The 19,303-nt window shown below is 35.6% G+C and overlaps 3 protein-coding genes across 5 annotated transcripts; 2 read left to right on the forward strand and 1 right to left on the reverse strand.

Annotated features, from left to right (window-relative positions):
* Positions 1-125: 125 nt before the first annotated feature.
* On the forward strand, positions 126-5,745 carry LOC138125571 (enoyl-CoA delta isomerase 1, mitochondrial-like). The gene is made up of 4 exons (XM_069040970.1): positions 126-547; positions 600-746; positions 801-1,148; positions 5,527-5,745. Exons 1-4 carry the CDS (start codon positions 317-319, stop codon positions 5,644-5,646), a joined length of 846 nt encoding a protein of 281 aa, XP_068897071.1. The 5' UTR covers positions 126-316; the 3' UTR covers positions 5,647-5,745.
* TbCMF46 lies at positions 5,596-7,921 on the reverse strand. Its single transcript, XM_069040771.1, has 7 exons — positions 7,632-7,921; positions 7,286-7,569; positions 7,064-7,236; positions 6,665-7,013; positions 6,220-6,615; positions 6,025-6,164; positions 5,596-5,973 (listed from the first exon to the last, which is right to left on the reverse strand). The coding sequence occupies exons 1-7, from the start codon at positions 7,786-7,788 to the stop codon at positions 5,838-5,840; spliced, it is 1,635 nt and encodes a 544-aa protein (XP_068896872.1). The 5' UTR covers positions 7,789-7,921; the 3' UTR covers positions 5,596-5,837.
* Positions 7,922-8,242: 321 nt separating this feature from the next.
* On the forward strand, positions 8,243-19,302 carry LOC138125465 (TOM1-like protein 2). 3 transcript variants are annotated; one of them, XM_069040793.1, is made up of 9 exons: positions 8,243-8,407; positions 16,460-16,707; positions 16,755-16,958; positions 17,003-17,236; positions 17,288-17,567; positions 17,620-17,752; positions 17,808-17,886; positions 18,037-18,087; positions 18,196-19,302. In XM_069040793.1, the coding sequence occupies exons 1-9, from the start codon at positions 8,344-8,346 to the stop codon at positions 18,355-18,357; spliced, it is 1,455 nt and encodes a 484-aa protein (XP_068896894.1). In that variant the 5' UTR covers positions 8,243-8,343; the 3' UTR covers positions 18,358-19,302. The 3 variants fall into 3 exon arrangements, with proteins under 3 accessions (XP_068896894.1, XP_068896912.1, XP_068896903.1); XM_069040802.1 differs by having other exon boundaries at positions 8,246-8,407; positions 17,015-17,236; XM_069040811.1 differs by lacking the exon at positions 18,037-18,087 and having other exon boundaries at positions 8,244-8,407.
* The last annotated feature ends 1 nt before the right edge of the window (position 19,303 follows it).

The following is a 19,303-nucleotide window of genomic DNA, read 5'->3' on the forward strand; positions in this document are numbered from 1 at the left end:
TTTTATTTTTGTCCGACGCGAAGCCGACGCCTTCAAATTTGCGAAATAAAGTAACGCAAGGTCATGGACCTCGTGGACTTTGAGCCCTGGAACAAACGTATTCTTTCACGACTCAGACTCACGTTAAACGATCAGATATAGATATCTCCACAAGTCCACATTGGACTACAATAACACGTTTATGTGTTAAAGGTTATGTCGTGTTTTTGATTAGATTTTTTACGATTCATCCTTGCCAATAAAAGTAGTCTTCAACCTGCTTCAACATAGTTACCATTACTACTGTGAGCGAACATTGAAACATTGTCCATGAACAATGGCGCTTAGAAACGGTATACGTGGTTTTAGTATTTTTTCCAGTTCTTTTAGGAATTATTCCTCGACTGGTCCAGTGATTAATCTTCAAGTTAACGACAAAACTGGAGTCGCTACGGTCACGCTCAACCGGCCCCCCGTGAACAGCTTAAATCTGGAACTTCTGACTGAATTATCAAACACATTAACTGAATTGGAGAAGAACAAATGCAGAGGTTTAATGCTGACATCGGTATTTCTTCAGGCTTAACTTTTTTTTTTTTAATTGATCAAGCGTATTTTAGAGTTCCAACAGCGTGTTCAGCGCCGGATTGGACCTGCTTGAGCTGTACAAGCCCAACCTAGATCGCTTCAAACAGTGGTGGTCAACTTTGCAACAAACATGGATGAAGCTGTATGGCACTCCCTATCCCACAGTCGCCGTTATTAACGTATGCATTATTCATTGTCATTTTCGTTTATGGTGTCATTCGTTTTGAATGTAGGGTCACGCCCCTGCTGGGGGATGCTTGCTGGCTACCTCCTGTGAGTATCGTGTAATGTTGAATAATTTCACCATCGGTCTGAATGAAACCAAAATTGGTATGGTTGCACCAGATTGGTTTATTGCTTCCATGAAAAATACAGTGGGACCTCGCCAGGCTGAGTTGGCGCTAACTACTGGCAATCTTTTCACAACCGATGAAGCTTTAAAGATTGGATTAATTGATGAAGTGGCTGTCAACAAAGAAGAGGCGATCAGTAAAGCTGAGAAGTTTCTTCACAGATATGATAATGTTTCACCACTTGCCAGGGCTTTGACAAAGCAAACGCTGCGCAAAGATGCTATTCAGGTTAGTAAGTCTAGATGGATAGACACTGATTGCAAAATAAGTTTATTTTAAAAATGTCTGTAGTGTCTGTCTGTCTGTAGTACACTTAGTTTTTGTTTTGTTGCAAAAATCAACAATCATCCAGTAAAACTTATAACAAACGATTAATTAAAGTGGACACGATTCTATATATTTTTTTTTTATTAAACTTGAGGTGACGTTTGTAGTATTGGCGTATTACTATTGCAATTTTTCTCACATAAAAAAATTACTCTAAATTATGCTTTATTGAAATTGTTAACATGAATGATGGAATTATTGTCAAATCTGCATAGGTACAATTTGTCAATATGCCATCCGTTAAAAATATTAAGTTTTTAATGTGTATTTGTTTATTTGATGTTTTTTATTAATCAGAACCTCGTTCTATTCCATTTGTCTGATTTTTAAAATTTCTTGAATGTTTTGTCGGCAAATATCTGACATTCACATTTTCAAAATTGACACAAAAGTCAAAAATCAAAATTAAGGTTATTAATACATAAGGGTCGTTTTAGAATGTATAACAGCACGATTATATTGCCGTTCAAAATTGTATAATTTATCGCCACCGAACGTATGGAAAAATGTGATGTAAGTCTTGTATGATACTTATTCAATGATTTACCTTACCTAATGCAACAAATAACTGCATCCCTTACAAAATTTTCTGGGTAACGAACGTCTGTCGATTGTTAAGATGTTTTTGAACTTTGAAAATGAACTCTGAACATTCCGACTATCGACACGAACACGTTTAGAGACAAAGTGCATATTCATGTAAATTAAATGGCAGTGAGGTTACAGTCTTAGTTTAATTGCATTATTAATTTGAATCACTTATACTAAAATTTCGTAATAACTGTGGATGTGTCCAAAATTTACTTTTAAGTAATCAATTTACCTCCAATCTAAAGATTTCATCATATTTTACACATCGTTATGGGCTGAGCGTCATCTAAATTTTGAACCCCGTTTTTAACAACTTACAAATTATTACATAAAATAATTCAGCTCCAATCCAATATTGGTTGTTGAGGAAATGCAAGTTGGGGATACATTTCTTTGTATAGATTTATTCCATAGGGAACATTAAGAAAAACTTCTTTACTAATTAATTAATGTCTCCATATCCACAAATTCTCCTCGAATAAATTCATCATGTTAAATGTTTTATGTTTAAAAAAAAATTTATGTTCGATTGTATTATAATTCATGATTTATGATATCATTTAGTGTCCACAAACTATCTGTTTATGGACTAGTCCATAAAGATAGTAAACGGCCGCTTGTCAATTTTGGGTATTACTTCAAAATAAACGTCAAAATTTTCCTAACTTTATTTAAATCAGGAATGAATAGAAAAAAACTTTGCAGTCAAGATTCTTTAGCTTTTGCCGCAATTTCACTTACTTTGCTCATTATTACAACTACGTAGAAATAAAGACGATTTTAGTTCGTATTTCAAACACAAACACTGTTCGTTTTCAAATAAATAGTAATAAATAATTTCGTAACCACAGAAACAAAAACAGAACACTTCGAAATTACCGTAATTTTTAGAATCTATTAATTTTGTATCTAAAAGAAACTTAACTTCACAATCGAACATAAAGCTTTGTATGTAATTCGTACATAATTAGGCTTTGTGAACTTGCCCTATTTATTAGCCTCGCTCGCAAGCTCGCTCTGCCATAAACTATAGGGCTCGTCCACAAAGACCTATATTATGTATGTACTATTCCGGACACGGAATCTTTGCCATAACTGACATTTAACTGACAAATATGTGTGAACTGGCCTTTATTGAATATAACCCAACTTTTGACTCGATAATGCCATTTCTCTGCTTTTTTGATGTCAGAATAAAAACTTCAAAGTGATTTTTAATAATTGTCATTTATTAATGACGCTAATGATTGGTTTACATCATTTTTTCTAGAAATGTCAAAAAAATGTTGGCCAAGATTCCGTGTCCGGAATAGTACTTATTACATAAATAGCTATTGCAGCTGTAATAAAAAGTGAAATTTGACGTATAAATTTCACTCAAAATGGTGTTTTAAATTGTTGCATACTAAAGTGATGATAGATCTCGAGTCAGTTTTATCCAACACTTTATTACGGTATGGTCCATTGGGTTTTAAGCACCAGCCAGTACATTTTCAATACCTTTCTGCGTATTATCGGTCAATCAACACTAGCCTATGTAAATATTCTTCTTTTAATTGTTCACGTAGACAGGTGTGTTTAAAAACTCGTACAAAAATTAACTGATTTAGTGAGATTTTTAATCTATTTCTAATTATTATAGTTAAAAAACGGTTTGTTGGACCTTTTGGAATCCTCTAACAGCTTTGAATTTTTATACGTGTATTTTAAAGACATTTTTACAATTAATTGGCTTAGAATAAACATAATTTAAATAGTTTTTCACAAGGGTTGATCTGTGCCAAATCTTGGGATAACAGCAGTCTTCTAATAAACTGTTCCAAGATAGGATTGTTTTTGCCACGGCCTCCTAGATTCATAAGAGACTCGTCTCTTATCCGGCCTGTCGCATTCGTAGTTCTAAGCATTATTTTTGTTTTATAGGGTGCGCCACAATACGGGGCTTATGTGTTGTACTGGTTGCCTGCCTTGCAGGAAATTATTCTTTTATAGAGGTGTTTTCAGCAATTTTTCAACAGTTTTAACGCACACATACATCTGACACTTTTTCAAAATCTCAAATCAAAAACATTTTTTATGAACGGTAAATTTAATTTCAACAAATTTCTTTTTTATTATTTTTTGTTATTTGTCTGTGAGTGCAAGTTACAAAAATTTAGAATGACAGGAAGTTCTAATTTTTAAATAAGTGTCTCACTCAAATTTTACCATGAACAAGACAATGAATTAGTGGAGATCCCGAAAGATATGAGGCCAAGATATTCTTCACAACAAAATTTATATTTTCCTTTGGAATGCTTAGTAGAATTTCTACTATTATTGAAATTATTGTAAATTGTATAGTTTGCGAACGAGAAATTGGAATTTAAGTTTCCTCACTTGCAATGGGTTTAGGGTAGATTGTAAAGATTATAATATTGCTAGTTACTAAAAAGGGATGCCAAATATCGGCAAAATGCAGATTGTTTGTCCCTCCTGGAATGAACTGCTCATAGTCGTAAATCTTAATTATTAACTATAATGTTTAACCTACCCAAAACCCATTGCAAGATGCAAGTGAAGAAGCTAAAATTCCAATTTCTCATTTCCAAACTATACTAGACCCACAAATTGATCATTGGGGTAACTTAGCCTTCCTCTATCTTAGTAATAAATTAATTCCAGTAACGGGATTTTCTTTTTCGAATTTGAATCTTGTAAATGTGACAAGCAATAATCACATCCATGGATTGCCTTCGTTATTTTCATAATTAAGTAGCCACATAAAAAAGCTGTTGCCGTCGTCTCAATTTGAAAATTGGTACTTGGCAAATAACTAAAAGAAGACAGTTTTTCTAGTTTTTCCAGAGAACTATCTTGCAAGGTGACTGAAATATTTACATTGGTCCTTAAATTTTGGAATCTTGGTAAAATTTTACTACTTGCATATTCTGCGGCACTAATGATATGATCTCTCAGTCCTGTCTTCGAATGTCTTCCATGCCGCATTTAAAGTGATATCATTGGGTAGATTATGATAAGAAGTGTTAACTTTATGTCGTGAACTAATACAACATTTTTTCTTTGTTTGTGGCATTTTTTAAAGTTTCAACTGCACTTACTTTTTCAAATTGACAATTTATTATATAAAATGTCATTATTCATACGTATTTTTAGTTGCATATACTAATATATGGATCACATTAAAGTCGCTAGATGGACATACTATACGGGGAATTTTCAAAAACAGACATTTATCGAATGCGACAGGCCGGATAAGAGACGAGTCTCTTATGAATCTAGGAGGCCGTGGTTTTTGCTTAAAAGAAAATTTGCGGAAACAAAACCTTCGCTAAGATGTGTGCAGAAATTCTGATAGCTGTTGCGCGGAGATCGTTGGAAAAATCGTATTAAATTTTTGCAGTCAGTAAAAACACAAATACATATTTAGTCACACGAGTGGAGGACATGAGTGAATAAAACTCATAGCTATATATAGGACTTGATAATCATTGATTGATTGATAAAGTGGCTGGCTGTAAAGTAATTATTGAACGCATGCAGTTTTTTTTGCCTCCAGTACTTTTTTGTTGTAAAGCTTAGATTAACAGTTGATGAATTGTGGGTTGCGGAGTTCAATTTATTAAAAAGATTTTAATTTATCATGTTCAAATTCGGTGAAAAAGTACAATTTTAATTTTTGTTTTAGGATCTGGTTAAGAAGCAAAAAACAGAATTGGAAAACATCACAAGTTTCATCAATAATGAAAAATTGCAAAAAGGATTAGAAGTTTATTTGGAATCATTAAAACAAAAAAAGAAACAATAATATCTTTGATGTGTAATGTAATCAATGTAGAATGCATTTTGTAAGATTTTATATTTTTACAAGCATATCTTTACAAAATAAAAACGTTCTTATGGTTAATATTTGTTTTTCGTGTTGAAGTTTTGATTTCTGTACTTTGATAAAATATAAAATACGCAAAAATTTGGCATTTTATATACATTGTTACATATTTAATCCAAAGAAGGAACTCCTTCGGTGTCAACATCTGGAGTGTATTCGCTGTTGAGGGCTTCGAATTCTTCTCTCTGGATGTCAAGAAAGTGATTAATTTCCAATATTTTTCCTCTGTTTCGTTTAACTTCATCCCTACAATGACACATTGAAAAAAATCGTACCCAAGCTGTTCACGCTCTATACTTCACTAAATTCTCGACCAATTCATTTAACCAATTTCTTGCTTTATTTATTAATTCGTCTTCTCGAGCATCAATTATTTGCATGTGCATGTCGTGACTTGTAGCCAATGCGTTATGTAAAAAGTCTTTGTCGGCCATGAGCTATTGACAAATTCAATCAAACCCCGCGCCGCTATTAACTTTTTAAAATGTTTACCTCCTTCAGGTCCTCATGTACTTCAATTTCCTCGTTCAAATTAGCATTGGTCTGGTACTTCAGAGCAAAGTCTCCTATGTTCTCGGCATAATTCACTTCAAGATCCCGAATCTGACTAAACAGGGCTTGAGAAGACTCGATAAAGTTGTTAACCAACTCTGTCATGCCGTGTTCGAAAGTTTGATTGACGTCTTCCAGCTGTTCGTACAGTTCTAATTCTAGTTTCATCAGCGCCTTCCAAATTTCATGTAACATCGCATCATACTGTAAAACGTAAACGTCGCATTTATCTATAAACTCCTCGTAAGTTATCTCGTTGTTGTTCAACATGTTTTGTATCCCTCTGATGTCGTAAAACACTACGGCTTTCTTCCCTAAGAAATCTTCCATGTGTTTCTGAAAAGGTTCGCCATTTTTAGTGCGACTTTTAAGTGTTCCCTCTTACTATGCTTTCTTGTTGATTGTATTGTTTCGCCTCATCGACGCAATGCAAGAATTGATCTTCTTCCTCTTTTCTGAGATGGTACTGTTCCTGACCATTCAGAAAAATCTTCTTGCACAATTCGATGAACTGCTCTTCGTATTCGTCGTAGAATTCCTTCGCGTCCTCGCCCATGTTCAACAAGTCCTTTCCATCATAGTCATTTGCAAACAAAGCATCAAACAGATGACGAGTATTTAAATATTCGACGAAACTAGAAGCGTGAAGCTCGGCGTCGGCTATTTCTTGTTCTTCAGCTTCTCGGACTTCTCTCTCTTTATCTTCTTGTTCGAGGAGCGTCCGTAGTTTTGAACTTTAAGTTAAAGAAATATTGAGACAATTTTTTCAAAACTAAACCTTTACCTAAAAGTTTCTTCTCCCAGTTCTCTTTCCATCTCGTATATTAATCTGTACTCGTAATAAACTAGTTGAGGTAAAAAAGTGGCTATAAATAGACGAAAATCTTCAGTTTCAGCGCAAGGATTTCCTACCATATTTAGAGATTTTAAATTCGGAAAACGTCTCAAGTAAACTATCTGGAAAAGATATGATGACGTCAAAGGAACAGATCGTTTAACAACCCACATTTTCAAGATCTTCGATTTTATTCCTGCCAATACTAAAAACGGTTAATTTTGTCAAAGTGTTCATGTTTTCTAGAACCGTTATTTCATTTTCATAAAAACTTAATTTTTCCAGCTTTTTCAGTTCGTCCAAATTTTCAATTTTTGATATTTTATTGAAGGACAAATTCAGTTCAACTAAATGAATTAGTGTTTCCAAGTTTTCTATCTTTTCTATCAAGTTGTTGTTAAGATTTAATTTAGTTATTGATGTCAGCACCCACAAATGATCAATTTTTAGTATGTCTACAAGTTACAGATGTATGTAGCTACTTATTGAATGTATTACACTACATTATATCGAATACTTAAAAATTCTAGTCGGATTTCTTCAACTTCTTCCAGTGGAATTTTTTCAATTTCTGCTAAACGACCGGCTTCTCCTTTGGGACCTTGTTCTTTGACGCATCTTTCCAAAAGCGCATTGTCTATTACTTTGGGCTCTTTTAGTTTACAGGGATTCATTTTAAAAACACATCACTACAAAGCAATCTTCAGTTACGCTCAGTGCGTATAACAGTTATAAGTTTCATTGATCCAGCAGAAGAACTGTAGATGAACATCTTTGACTTTTATTGACGTCACAACAGAGCGTTTTGTCGTTGTCATGGTTGCAGACGCTCCCTCAACAGAGAATTTATAGATCTTGAGCGACCAGTTTCAGAAGATTTAATTTGTTGTATTCATGTGTCGTGAAAATATTTCTCACGTTCAGTACTTTACGACCTGCCCTCGTACAGTGCCATTTTAAAACGGAGGTCCTTGTAGGCGTTTTTGCATGTTCGGTAAAGTAGTTGTAAAAACAAACATATAAATAAGTATATAGCCTCAATAAAACTAGCTTCGTCATGCATCGTAAAATTTCTGGAACAACATTTAAACTATTTTTCAAATATTTCAATTTATGAACGCAAGCGTTGCGTCGGCGCAGCGGTACTCCTTATTTTGACAAGTGACAGTTAGAAGTCAAGTGACAACAAGGAAAGTGCAATCAAAAGATTTGGTCTAAAAATTGAAAAGATGTCATTTTTTGGAAATGCATTGGGTGGAAATCCATTTTCCACTCCGGTTGGATCCAGAATCGGTAAGTTTCACGAGAAAACACGTCGTTCAAACGAATTGTGTTGCGTTATCAAAATCGATTTAATAAAACGTAAATAGAATTGTAAACCGGTGTTGGTAATAGAATTTATATTTTCTTTGATATTTTGCGTTGTTTTGGTGAACTGATTAATTTATAAGTGACTAATAGATCATGTGATAGTTGTTATAAACAATTTATTTATGTCTTTCGTCATGTTTCGTGTGTAGGTTTTCACATTTAAATTTTTGTTTGTCATTACTTAAACGTGCATATTATGTATCTAATCTGCTTATAATTATATACAAATAGGTGTGACACGTTGTTATTCCACAAAAGCTATCAACTGAAACGTTTCATGCTTTCTTCACGGTGCCTTATGGAAATTTCTTCGTTGAGACTAATTATTAAAATAAATTGCCGTAATGTAAAGTTTAAGGTTATTTTTAGCAAAACAATGCTCCAGTCTTTATTTAACATGTGGCGGCCTTAACGTCATGCGAGAATTGAACGTTTAGGAATTTGCATAAAATATGTATCGTGTTTTTCACAAAAAACTATGTGGTGTACAGTTACTAGGTAAAAATATGATGACACTGCGTTTAGGCCAATTTCAGTATTTCCCAATTTCCACTTGATGCATCATCTATTATAAACAAACATCGATCGTTGGACGACCAAAAAATCTGGTGCTAACGTAAACCGTATTGGTTTGAAACCGTATTGAAATCACAACCGTGGCAAAATATGCGAGTAAAAAATTTGTGATAGTTCGTCAATAATCAGAAATGTATAATATATTTATAAAACTACATCACTAAGGAGTCGTTAAAGGATTTTGTTTAATTATTATCAGGAGATTGTCGTCGAAGTAGTTTAACAATTAATTGTCAACATATTGCACAATAAAAAAATTGCTGTGAGTTTGATCAGGTATGTATTTATTTGTGCAGCTTACTTGTTTGAAGAGCAAAGAAACAATTTACTTTGTTTTTTTAAAAGTTCATTGTATTCTAAATGATCAACAATCAACCTTTGGTTTACTATCTCTTTATTATCCACTACGCGTAAACGCTGTTCAAAAATAAAAAAATCATTGTGGTGCAAATGACTTATCTATCACTGTGATAAGTAATAGGGAATGTTATGAAAAATATGTGTTATTTGCACCACAATGGTTTTTTGATTTTTGAACAGCGTTTATGTCACCTCTATAAAATTTGACATGCCTAGTTAAATAATAATCAGAGTAACCTGTAATGCCAATTACTAAAATATTTTCGGCATTTTTTTGTAGTTTTGGAAATTTCCAAGCAATGTAGACGTCCGTCATGACTACTTAAATTGTTTTTGTTATCTGTAAATAATTAACTATGCTTTAAACTTTATTATAGCGATAATAAGTATTAAACGTATTAACGTTGCAACATTAACTGATACATAGAAAAAATTGCTGTTATTAGTCACAGTTCTTTTAAGTTTTTACTTCATTAAAACCCTCTGAATACAATTAATTACTGCATGTTTAAGGAACAATTGACTGTTAATTTTTTTTACGTGGTTATGATGACATTTGACATGTGTCAATTAAGTGTTAATTTCACTTATTGTAAATATGTTTACTGTATTTATTATTAAATACATAATACAAAATGTGAAAATATAAAGTGGAAGTACATATAAGATTATAGCAGTATACAACAGCAGTACAATAGTGAAAAAACGGGATTACGAATTAGTATATGTACAGGGTTATTATAAATAATTGTCCCATCGCAGTTGGCGTTGAAAACCCAATCGAATTTGGGATTTGCCGCTAGCTTCCCAACGTTAGACAAACTAGTAGACAAATTTACACTACCGCCAGCAGCGCTACCTGTCGGCGATCCTAGTTTCACTCATGTTATAAAGCTTGCGGCACATTCAACTACGTCACCAACGCCTACTGCGATGAGACAATCATTTATAATGACCCCATATTATATGACAAGGTACTACAAAGTTCGAAAGAGCACTTTTTCGTCTCTCGTGTAATTATTGCCTTCGTTGCATTCGTACACTCAGGATGAAAAGATGCACGTTGGTTCCGTGGTATGCATGGCCTTTCACAACTCGCGCACCATAGAAAACTGACACGTGCCGACGACAATAGGTTGCCAAAAAATACAAGAAAATAAATTACTGCTGCTTGCAGTGCGGAAGGTTCAGCACCAGGTATTACTAAAAATAAAGCTGGTTGCTAGGTTTCAAAAATAATACCAGTCTGCTTGTCGGGCTTGTTGGTCTGACAGATTAAAGTTGTCACTGTCACTATCAACAAATTTCGGTTAGCAAATTCTCCCGAGATGTTAGAGCGCAGCGGTCATCATAATGCAGATCGTACAGATTTGTTTTAAACAAAAAAATTGCTGACATTTGAATTCTTTAAAATTAAAACAACAATTGGCGGTTCTGAAAAGAACCAATTTTATTGCAATTCACAAAATTATATTAACAGGCAAAAAACAAAAATTAGAGCAGATGCTCAAAAAGTGCACCATTCATTTGTAAGCATAATCGTGCCCTTCTTAAAAGGCTCAATTTAGAGTCCATAATCATTTGTGGGTGACTGCAGTAAAGGCGTCTTCGATTCGAGCTCGGAGCTCCTCCTCTGTGTTAACAGGCTGCCTGTAGACAAAATTTTTCACATGTCCCCGAAGAAAGAAATCAAGACGATTTAAATTTGGTGACCGCGGAGGCCAATGTCATGGACCACATCGTCCTATCCAACGGTCAGCATATTGTTGGTCCAAAATTTTGGGCGCTTGCTGACTGAAATGTGGTGGTGCCCCATCGTGGTGAAACCAATTGTTAACACGAAAAACGAGTGGTATATCATCCAGTAAATGTGGAAATTCTATATTTAAAAATTTAGCATAAATGTTTCCAGTTAAGCGTGCAGGAAACTCAAAAGGTCTAACCTACAGAGGATGGATTACATTATCTAAATTAATTGATTCTGTTGACATAGGTACCATGCGATCCTCCAACAAACCAGCCCACAAATTGACTGAAAATCGCCAAGAGCAAAAGGCTCTTGGAAAAATAACTCTTGGATTTTCCTCTGCCCAAATATGCCAATTATGAGCGTTGTAACCCCCTTGCCTGCCAAAATTTGATTCATCCGAAAATAAAATCCCCGAAACAAAATTTCGTTCCAACATCTCTTGGTTTACTAACCACGTGCAGAACTCCCTTCTAGCAGGGTAATCTTCTGACTGTAGATAGTGTACACGAATGTAATGGTACGGATGGTGTCGATTATTTTTCAAAACTCTATACCGTACTACTAGAAATACCCAATGGGCGCGTAATTTCTCCAATGCTTCTGGTACCATCTTCTTCAACAGCATTTAGAATAGCTTCTTCATTCTCAACTGTTCGCGCAATCATCGGAGGACAACCACACTCCTTTGGATTTGGTAGAACTTGACCTGTCTCTTCCGTCCTTGCCATCGTTTTCAGTATTACCTTGTGATCAGGGTGATTTCTGTTCGGAAAACGCTCGGAAAAGACCCTCGCTGCTTCCCTGGCGTTACGTCCACATTCATTCACATTTTTTCTACGATCGAATAAAAAAACGTATTCAACTCGTTCCTGTGTAAATTGGGCTTTTTTTGACACTCGTGGGCCTTTGAAACGCTCGTCTCACTCACGTTTTAAACTGGCCCACTCATGCCAAAAAATCTTTCACTATTACACTGAAGGAGAGGAAGAGCTTCTCTACTTATTACTGCTTTTATGACTTTAACTAAGATAACCTTGTTACTGGCAAGCCACAACTATAGCAACGAGAAAAAACCAACGATAAACAACAGTTCAGTCTTGTGGGTCGTGTGTGAAAAATGCAATGAACACTCACTTTTTGCACGATCGTAGACAGATTGTTGGCAGATGCGTGCAATAAAGATTTTATTGCACTAGTGCAATTAAGTGGCACTTTTTCCACTAAAAACAATTCAATGAACACTCACTTTTTGCACGATGGTAGAAAAAAATATTTTCAAAATATTAAAACTTGACGGATGTCACGCAAAATGTCAATTTTTTTGTAGATAAAAACGAGAATTAATGGGCTTCGAGAAGAGTTCCTTTAGAATAAATGGAGCAAACAACAATTATTATTTGAATAATAGCATCTAATTTTACATGCTTTTCCTGCTGCATTATTTGTACAAAATTTTGAAAGAAAAAGCTAAGATGTCATAATCGGAGGTAGAGTGCAATAATAATCGTTTATTTAAATAAACCAAAATAATCGTCTAGATACGGCGCTGTAATTGGTCAGATTTCCCATGAAGGAAATAATAATTTCTAAATAATTAGTGGCTGAATACATGATTAAGGGCCGGTTGCACCAACGTGAGTTAAATTTAACCACAGATTAAAATCGACGAAAACATTGTTACAACAATAGGTAACTAAAGTAACGAAACATTTTAACTGGCGTTGGTGCAACCGGCCCTATGTGTATTTAAATTACGCATTGAGTTGTCAAATTCAATTTGACACTGACATTTTTCAAAAACTCCGACCGCCAACCTTTTTTTAAAAAAGATATGCCTTTTTATTAAAACCTAGTAACGTAAAAATAAGGCAATAAGGCACACCTGGAGGGCGCGGACTACTGATTGGTTAACTTTAAGTTGTTTTTTCTCGAATACCTTTCAAGCTAGATTTTTTTTTTCTTTAAAATTACACATCCTAATGCCTTCTCGCGTTTCCTCATTTTCACTGAGGCGCGAGTTGTGAAAGGCCTGTATATGCTATTTTTATACGACCTAATGCATGTAACTATTCTAATTCTACTGACAAACTTTCAGGGCTGATTTTATGATCAAAAATAACCATAAATCTGTTTATACATGTGGGGTCAAAAACGCTTAGTTTGTGAGATAATCGACAAAAAACATAAAAACAATTACGTTAAAGAAAAACTGACAATATGTACTACACAAAACATAATGTGAAGTGACTAATTTGTACCAGAAAATTATCGGTGTTTCTTTTCCGTTGCGATAAAACACAAAAAATATCAATGTATCTTTTGTTTGAGTGTGTGGCGTCGCGTCAGTTCAGTTTGGTTACCTTTCAGACAATAGATATGAGCCGGAAATTTGTGGAAGAGTTCATCAAGATTTAATAGTCGAAACCATACCTCTGGCAGGTTAAAAGTAAACTCTATCATGATAGAGTGAAAAAGGAAGCTGCCTATACGCAATCGTTTTTTGTGGTAAAAGCGATAAAACCATATCAAAGTGTTCTTCTCGGTCGACATGTTAATTATTCGTTGGTACTGTAATGGTCCGAATTGGTTCGCTAAATTAAGAAATTTAATTTTAAATAACTTCAATAAAACTCGCGTCCTAAAATTTCAAATTTGTAACATTAAAGATACCAAAGATAAACCCATTCGAATTTTTCACGGGAACACCCGGCATATTGTATTATTTTAATTTGGTATAGTGGAACCAGAAATATAGTGATTTTATGAGGGATAGAGTACATTAACTTGAGAGGGTCAGTTATGGCAGGGCAATAAACTTCTGGCACTCGTCGCGCGACTGGGCTCTACCTACCTTTGTCTCTGATGGTCCATTTTCAGACGGCTCAAAAACATCTTTCATAGAGGATTTATAACTCTTTTCAAGTTGGTAATAAAAGTGATCCCAAAATTGTAAAAGAAATTATCGACCAGAGTCCATAATATCACTATATTTCTGGTTCCACTATACTTAGTGTTATGAACCTTTTTATTCAAAGAAACTCTTTGCTAGGTTCAAAGTTGACATGAAGGATAACATTTTGAATGTCAATTTTGGTAGTTTTTTAGAACCTGATTTCTTCACATTCACTACAGGTATTCGGCCTGTTTTGCATCACTCGGCTGACGCCTCGTGCTTCATAATTCGGTCTCATACCTGAAAAGTGATCTGACAGCGCTACTCATGAAAATAACTAATATTGAAGAAGTAAAGTACAATTTTGACGTATCACTATCTCAGTGAAATCAGTGGATTGTCGAATGCATCCTGATGAACTCGGTGGGTCATGCTGACTGAACAATCTTTAGTTATTTGGTATCAATTCACGTCTAACATTTAACATTTTTACGTCATTGCAGTCACTTAGCAGCCGGACTCTCCTTTCCTTTCCCGTGTATCTACCAAACTCTTCAAAATACATGGTACTTTTCGACACTCCTTTCTCCGAAAAATATTTTTACGTGAATTCTTAAGTGTGTACTTTTTTGTGAAAGCGTACAATGCGTTTTTTTAATGCTGCTTTCACATCTAATAAATCATTGACGAGCACATAATAGTATATTATTTAACGAGTTCGTGTGTAAATTGGGTTCTTTATGGCATGAGTGGCCCAGTTTGTACAGGCTCACGAGTGCCAAAATGAGCCCAATTTACACACGAACGAGTTTAATACGCCGTTTTTTTTTTGTTCGACTCCTTAAAGCTCCTTAAAGGGGCTTAAAATCTTTAAAATTAGCTTGACGTTTCATTTTGACAAGTTGTGACATTTATCAAAATCCGTTCACACAGGAGAAAGTTCTCAAATTCTTACAGTGTCGAACAAAAAAGAGATAGTTTAGTGGTAATCGTAGTTATGGTTAAAAATAAATGATAACACGAAATTTTCTGCCTACAGTGAAATATTTTTTTAAGAAACTTTTTGTAGTTAAAGTATTACACGGCTCAATCGAGACGTGACAATCGCAAATGAACTTTCTTTTCTTCCAATCTGAGGAACAAAAACAAATCAGTATGCTACACGTTAACATTCTAACGCGGCTGTTGTCAAAATTTTACTCGTGAGGCTTCCAAAAAGTATTGTCCGTTTGTTGCGATGCATGAGGTACAATTTTCTCGTCGTACAAATTTATTATACTTTTTGAACCTTTCCAAACACTTTTTATCTTAATCTTGTATAATGCATCTATCCAAGTTGAAGCACCTTTTATGATGTTGTAGGTTATTTCCTTGTATTTTTTAGTTTGCTTGCCATTCGACTAGTTGGTTCTGAGCATCTGTCACACAAACCATAAAGGCGGCCTTACACCAACGCAACAATTGGCAACCTGTCGCCTGCAACATTTTTTAGTAATGTTGCCGGTCAAAATGTTGCAGGCAACATGTTGCCCATTGTTGCCTTGGTGTAAGGCCGCCTTAAGGCATACAGCAACAACAAATTTTCCTGTTGCTCACTTAAGGAGTCGTGCAAGCTGCTGTAAAGATGTCAATGTTTTCTTAATCAACAGCATTGGACTAGTAAAAACCATTTCAAATCATTATCAAAAGCACGGTGTAGCCTTCGGCGTGAGAAAATTTTCTTTTGTTCATTTGGTTTTGGGCCAGAATCCCGAACAGATCGATTTTTATTTTTAAATTGTCATTTTTTTGCCGTAGATTATGTTCTATCCTATTCAGTAAGAGGGCACAACTCAAAATTTTTAAATCGCAACAGGGGTCAAATGTAATATTTTTCGAAATATCTTTTGATCCTCTATGTGTCTATGAAATAGTGAAGGTATTTTTTTTAATGGAAAAACGAATTTCAGTACATTTTAGTTGGTATAATAAAAATATCTCGTTGAATTAAATTCTCAAAATGAGCTCCACCAATTTCTTGGCAGGTAGCCAAGGACAGACAAGTAGACAGAAGATCGATCCATTTTTGCAGAAATTAATTAGATACGATTAATGTTCGTATTCTGTTCGCACATTCCTTTTTTGCGCAGGAAGGTTTATCGATGTTAACTGTGTAATAACTGCAGTGTCATTGAAAAGGTTTTGCAGACTCTCAGACAGTACAAAGAAACAATTCTTCCATCGATTTTTAATTTGCGTGTTTGGTGGTTTTCGACGTAGGCTATTTTAAATCTGCAAACCTTAAAGCTCAAGTTGCACGCAACCTTGATGACATTGGCAAACTTTGCAACCCAAATTAATAAAAGAAAATTGATCGTTGTTAATGCGACTTTAAGCAAATTAGACTGTTTTGCAGAACAAGCCACGGATGGAACGCTGGCGTCAGAGAATTGGGGCTTGAACATGGAAATATGCGACTTAGTAAATGAAACAGAAGATGGTCCCAGAGACGCCGTCAAAGCGATCAGAAAACGGCTGGCCCAAAACGCCGGAAAAAACTACACGGTCGTAATGTACACTTTGACGGTTCTGGAGACTTGCGTAAAAAATTGCGGAAAAAGGTTCCACGTCTTAATCTGCAACAAGGACTTCGTGTTAGACTTGGTAAGTGCACGAGTCAGTAAGTTCGACGGTTCTAAAGCGTGCACTAGGTGAAACTGATCGGCCCTAAAAACGACCCGCCTACAGCTGTCCAGGAAAAAGTGTTGAGTTTAATTCAGTCTTGGGCAGACGCCTTCAGAAACCAACCGGAAATGTCCGGAGTCATCTCGGTGTATCAGGATCTCGTAGCGAAGGGAATCGAGTTTCCGGCTACAGATTTGGATTCAATGGCTCCCATCCATACCCCACAAAGGGTAAATATTCTCAAGCGTACTGTTGTTTGTATTCAATACACTAGGGCCATTTTCAGAGCGTGGAAACGGAAATTCCGGTGGCGGTGGAACCGCAGATTTCCACACATTCGTCGCCTACGCCGCACGTTGCCAGTCCGACCGGGTTTTTGACCCCCGAGCAGAGAGCCAAACTGCAGTCCGAACTGGACGTCGTTCAAAGCAACATGAACGTCCTGGGGGAGATGTTGAGCGAGATGAAACCAGGCAACGAACAGCCCGACGAGCTGGAGTTGCTGCAAGTCAGTCGACCACCAATCGTTTAGCAAGAACCGAACACTTTTTGTTTGCAGGAGTTGCACGTGACTTGTCAGAGCATGCAAGAGAGGCTGGTCGACTTGATCAGCAAACTGTCCAACGACGAGCTGACGGCGGAGTTGTTACGCATTAACGACGATTTAAATAATTTATTTTTACGGTACAGCCGCTGGGAGAAAAACAGGGACACCGGGAAACACTCGGCCTCTGCGGTCTTGGCCAAAGCCATTCCTCCTACAACCAAGCCGCCGTTACAGTCAGACGACAGTCTGATAGACTTCGGAGATGACCTGCCCGAACAGCTCAGTAAATTAAGTGAGTTGTCAAACATATCCAGTCACAGTTTTGAATTTTGTCCGTGCGTCAGGTACCGGTACTAGTGCCTCAAACCAATTGTCCAAAATTGAAACCGTGACTGCGAAAAATGCCGCCAAAGGGGATGACGAGTTCGACATGTTTGCACAGTCGAGGAACGCGTCTTACGAAAATTCCAAAAACAGGTAAAATCAGCAAAATTTGAATGTTTAGAGGTGCGGTTCTTCTTGTGATTTTTAGCGGCAGCACGTACAAGGACAACTTGGAACCCGACCAGATCTCAGGAGGTCTAAGCACGGTGACTCAGGGCAAACACAACGTAAGTACACTTCTTGAAGAGTATCTTAAGCGGGGCATGACTGTAAATGCAACTATCACTGTTTTGTTTAATTATCGGTTGCATCTACACTTTACATTGATTTATTCCACGTAACGTGCTTAGTACAGCTTTATGTGTTACCTACCGCAGACACCTCCAGACCTAGAGTTTGACGAGATGGCACAGTGGCTTGGTCAGACAGTAAGTGCTTTGCTTGATTTAATGTTTAGGTAGTTTAACAAAATGTGATTATCGATCGGTCTTTTACCGCTTCGTGCTGTCACTTGAGACCGTTTTTATTTTGCACAGACGGGGGGCGAAGAGTCGGTAACAAGTAGCGAGTTCGAACGATTTTTGGCCGAGAGGGCGGCGGCAGCAGAACAGCTGCCCACCGTCACGGGTAGCACCAATGACGCCACCAGGTCAAGGAATACGTCGGCGAAGGACGAAAAGAGTCTTTTTGCTTTATAAGTTGTCTGTCTTCTGTAAGTATTACTAGGATTACTCCATGGATTTTAAACGTATTCTTCGTTGCGAGACCAGTGATTGATATTTTTATTACACCAATACATTTTTATTTGTCGAATACCAACTGTTTTTTGGTATGATTTAGTTTCTCGTGGGGTCTTGAGTGAGTTAAATATCATTAGTGTTTTAGGTATATACTTGCAAAATATCATTACACCTGTACTTATAAGTACTAATTTTAAGTGTATGTAAATAACAATGATCTTTTTAATTTCATATAAGACAATTGGAAATATCAAAATTTTTGTAGTTTTGTAAATTTATCTTCATTTTTTCACTTGTCGGTGACAGGTCGACGGAAAAATAACGTATCAATAAGAAGATGTAAATTTCAACTGTAAATAAAATAGTTTAATTTCCATTTGAAACATGATTCTCTTGTTATGTTTTCTATTTATTGCTGAATATGAAACGCAGGTATCAGTTTAGATTACTGGATTCATTGGCGGTAAAAATCTCACAAGAATTGTAGAGTGTAGGATATCGTAGCATTTTTATAATATTTGTAGTTGCGTACCAAAGAGTTCTTTTTAATTTGAACCATGTAATTTATAAACTGACACAGTTCCGTTGTTCGGTATTTTAATATGTTGTATAAAATTAAAACTATAAAGAAACTAACGCAGGACATTATATCAAACGCAAAATAGTGCAATGCAACACACAAGCTTTACTGCTGTAGAATTTATGATAACCATTTAGTTGCTCGTGTTATTTTGTTGACAATATAAACATCCAGCATTCCTTAAAATCAAAAGTGATTCGCAGTTTGCGCGATAAAAATGTTTTAAGTAAAATATATATTGATATCTAATGGTTTATAAGTTGTTATGTATTTTATTTATGATTTTAATATGTATATTTTCAATAAATGACGTGTTAATGTAAC

Source organism: Tenebrio molitor, chromosome 1 (genome assembly GCF_963966145.1).
Source record: "Tenebrio molitor chromosome 1, icTenMoli1.1, whole genome shotgun sequence".
Lineage (NCBI taxonomy): Eukaryota > Metazoa > Arthropoda > Insecta > Coleoptera > Tenebrionidae > Tenebrio > Tenebrio molitor.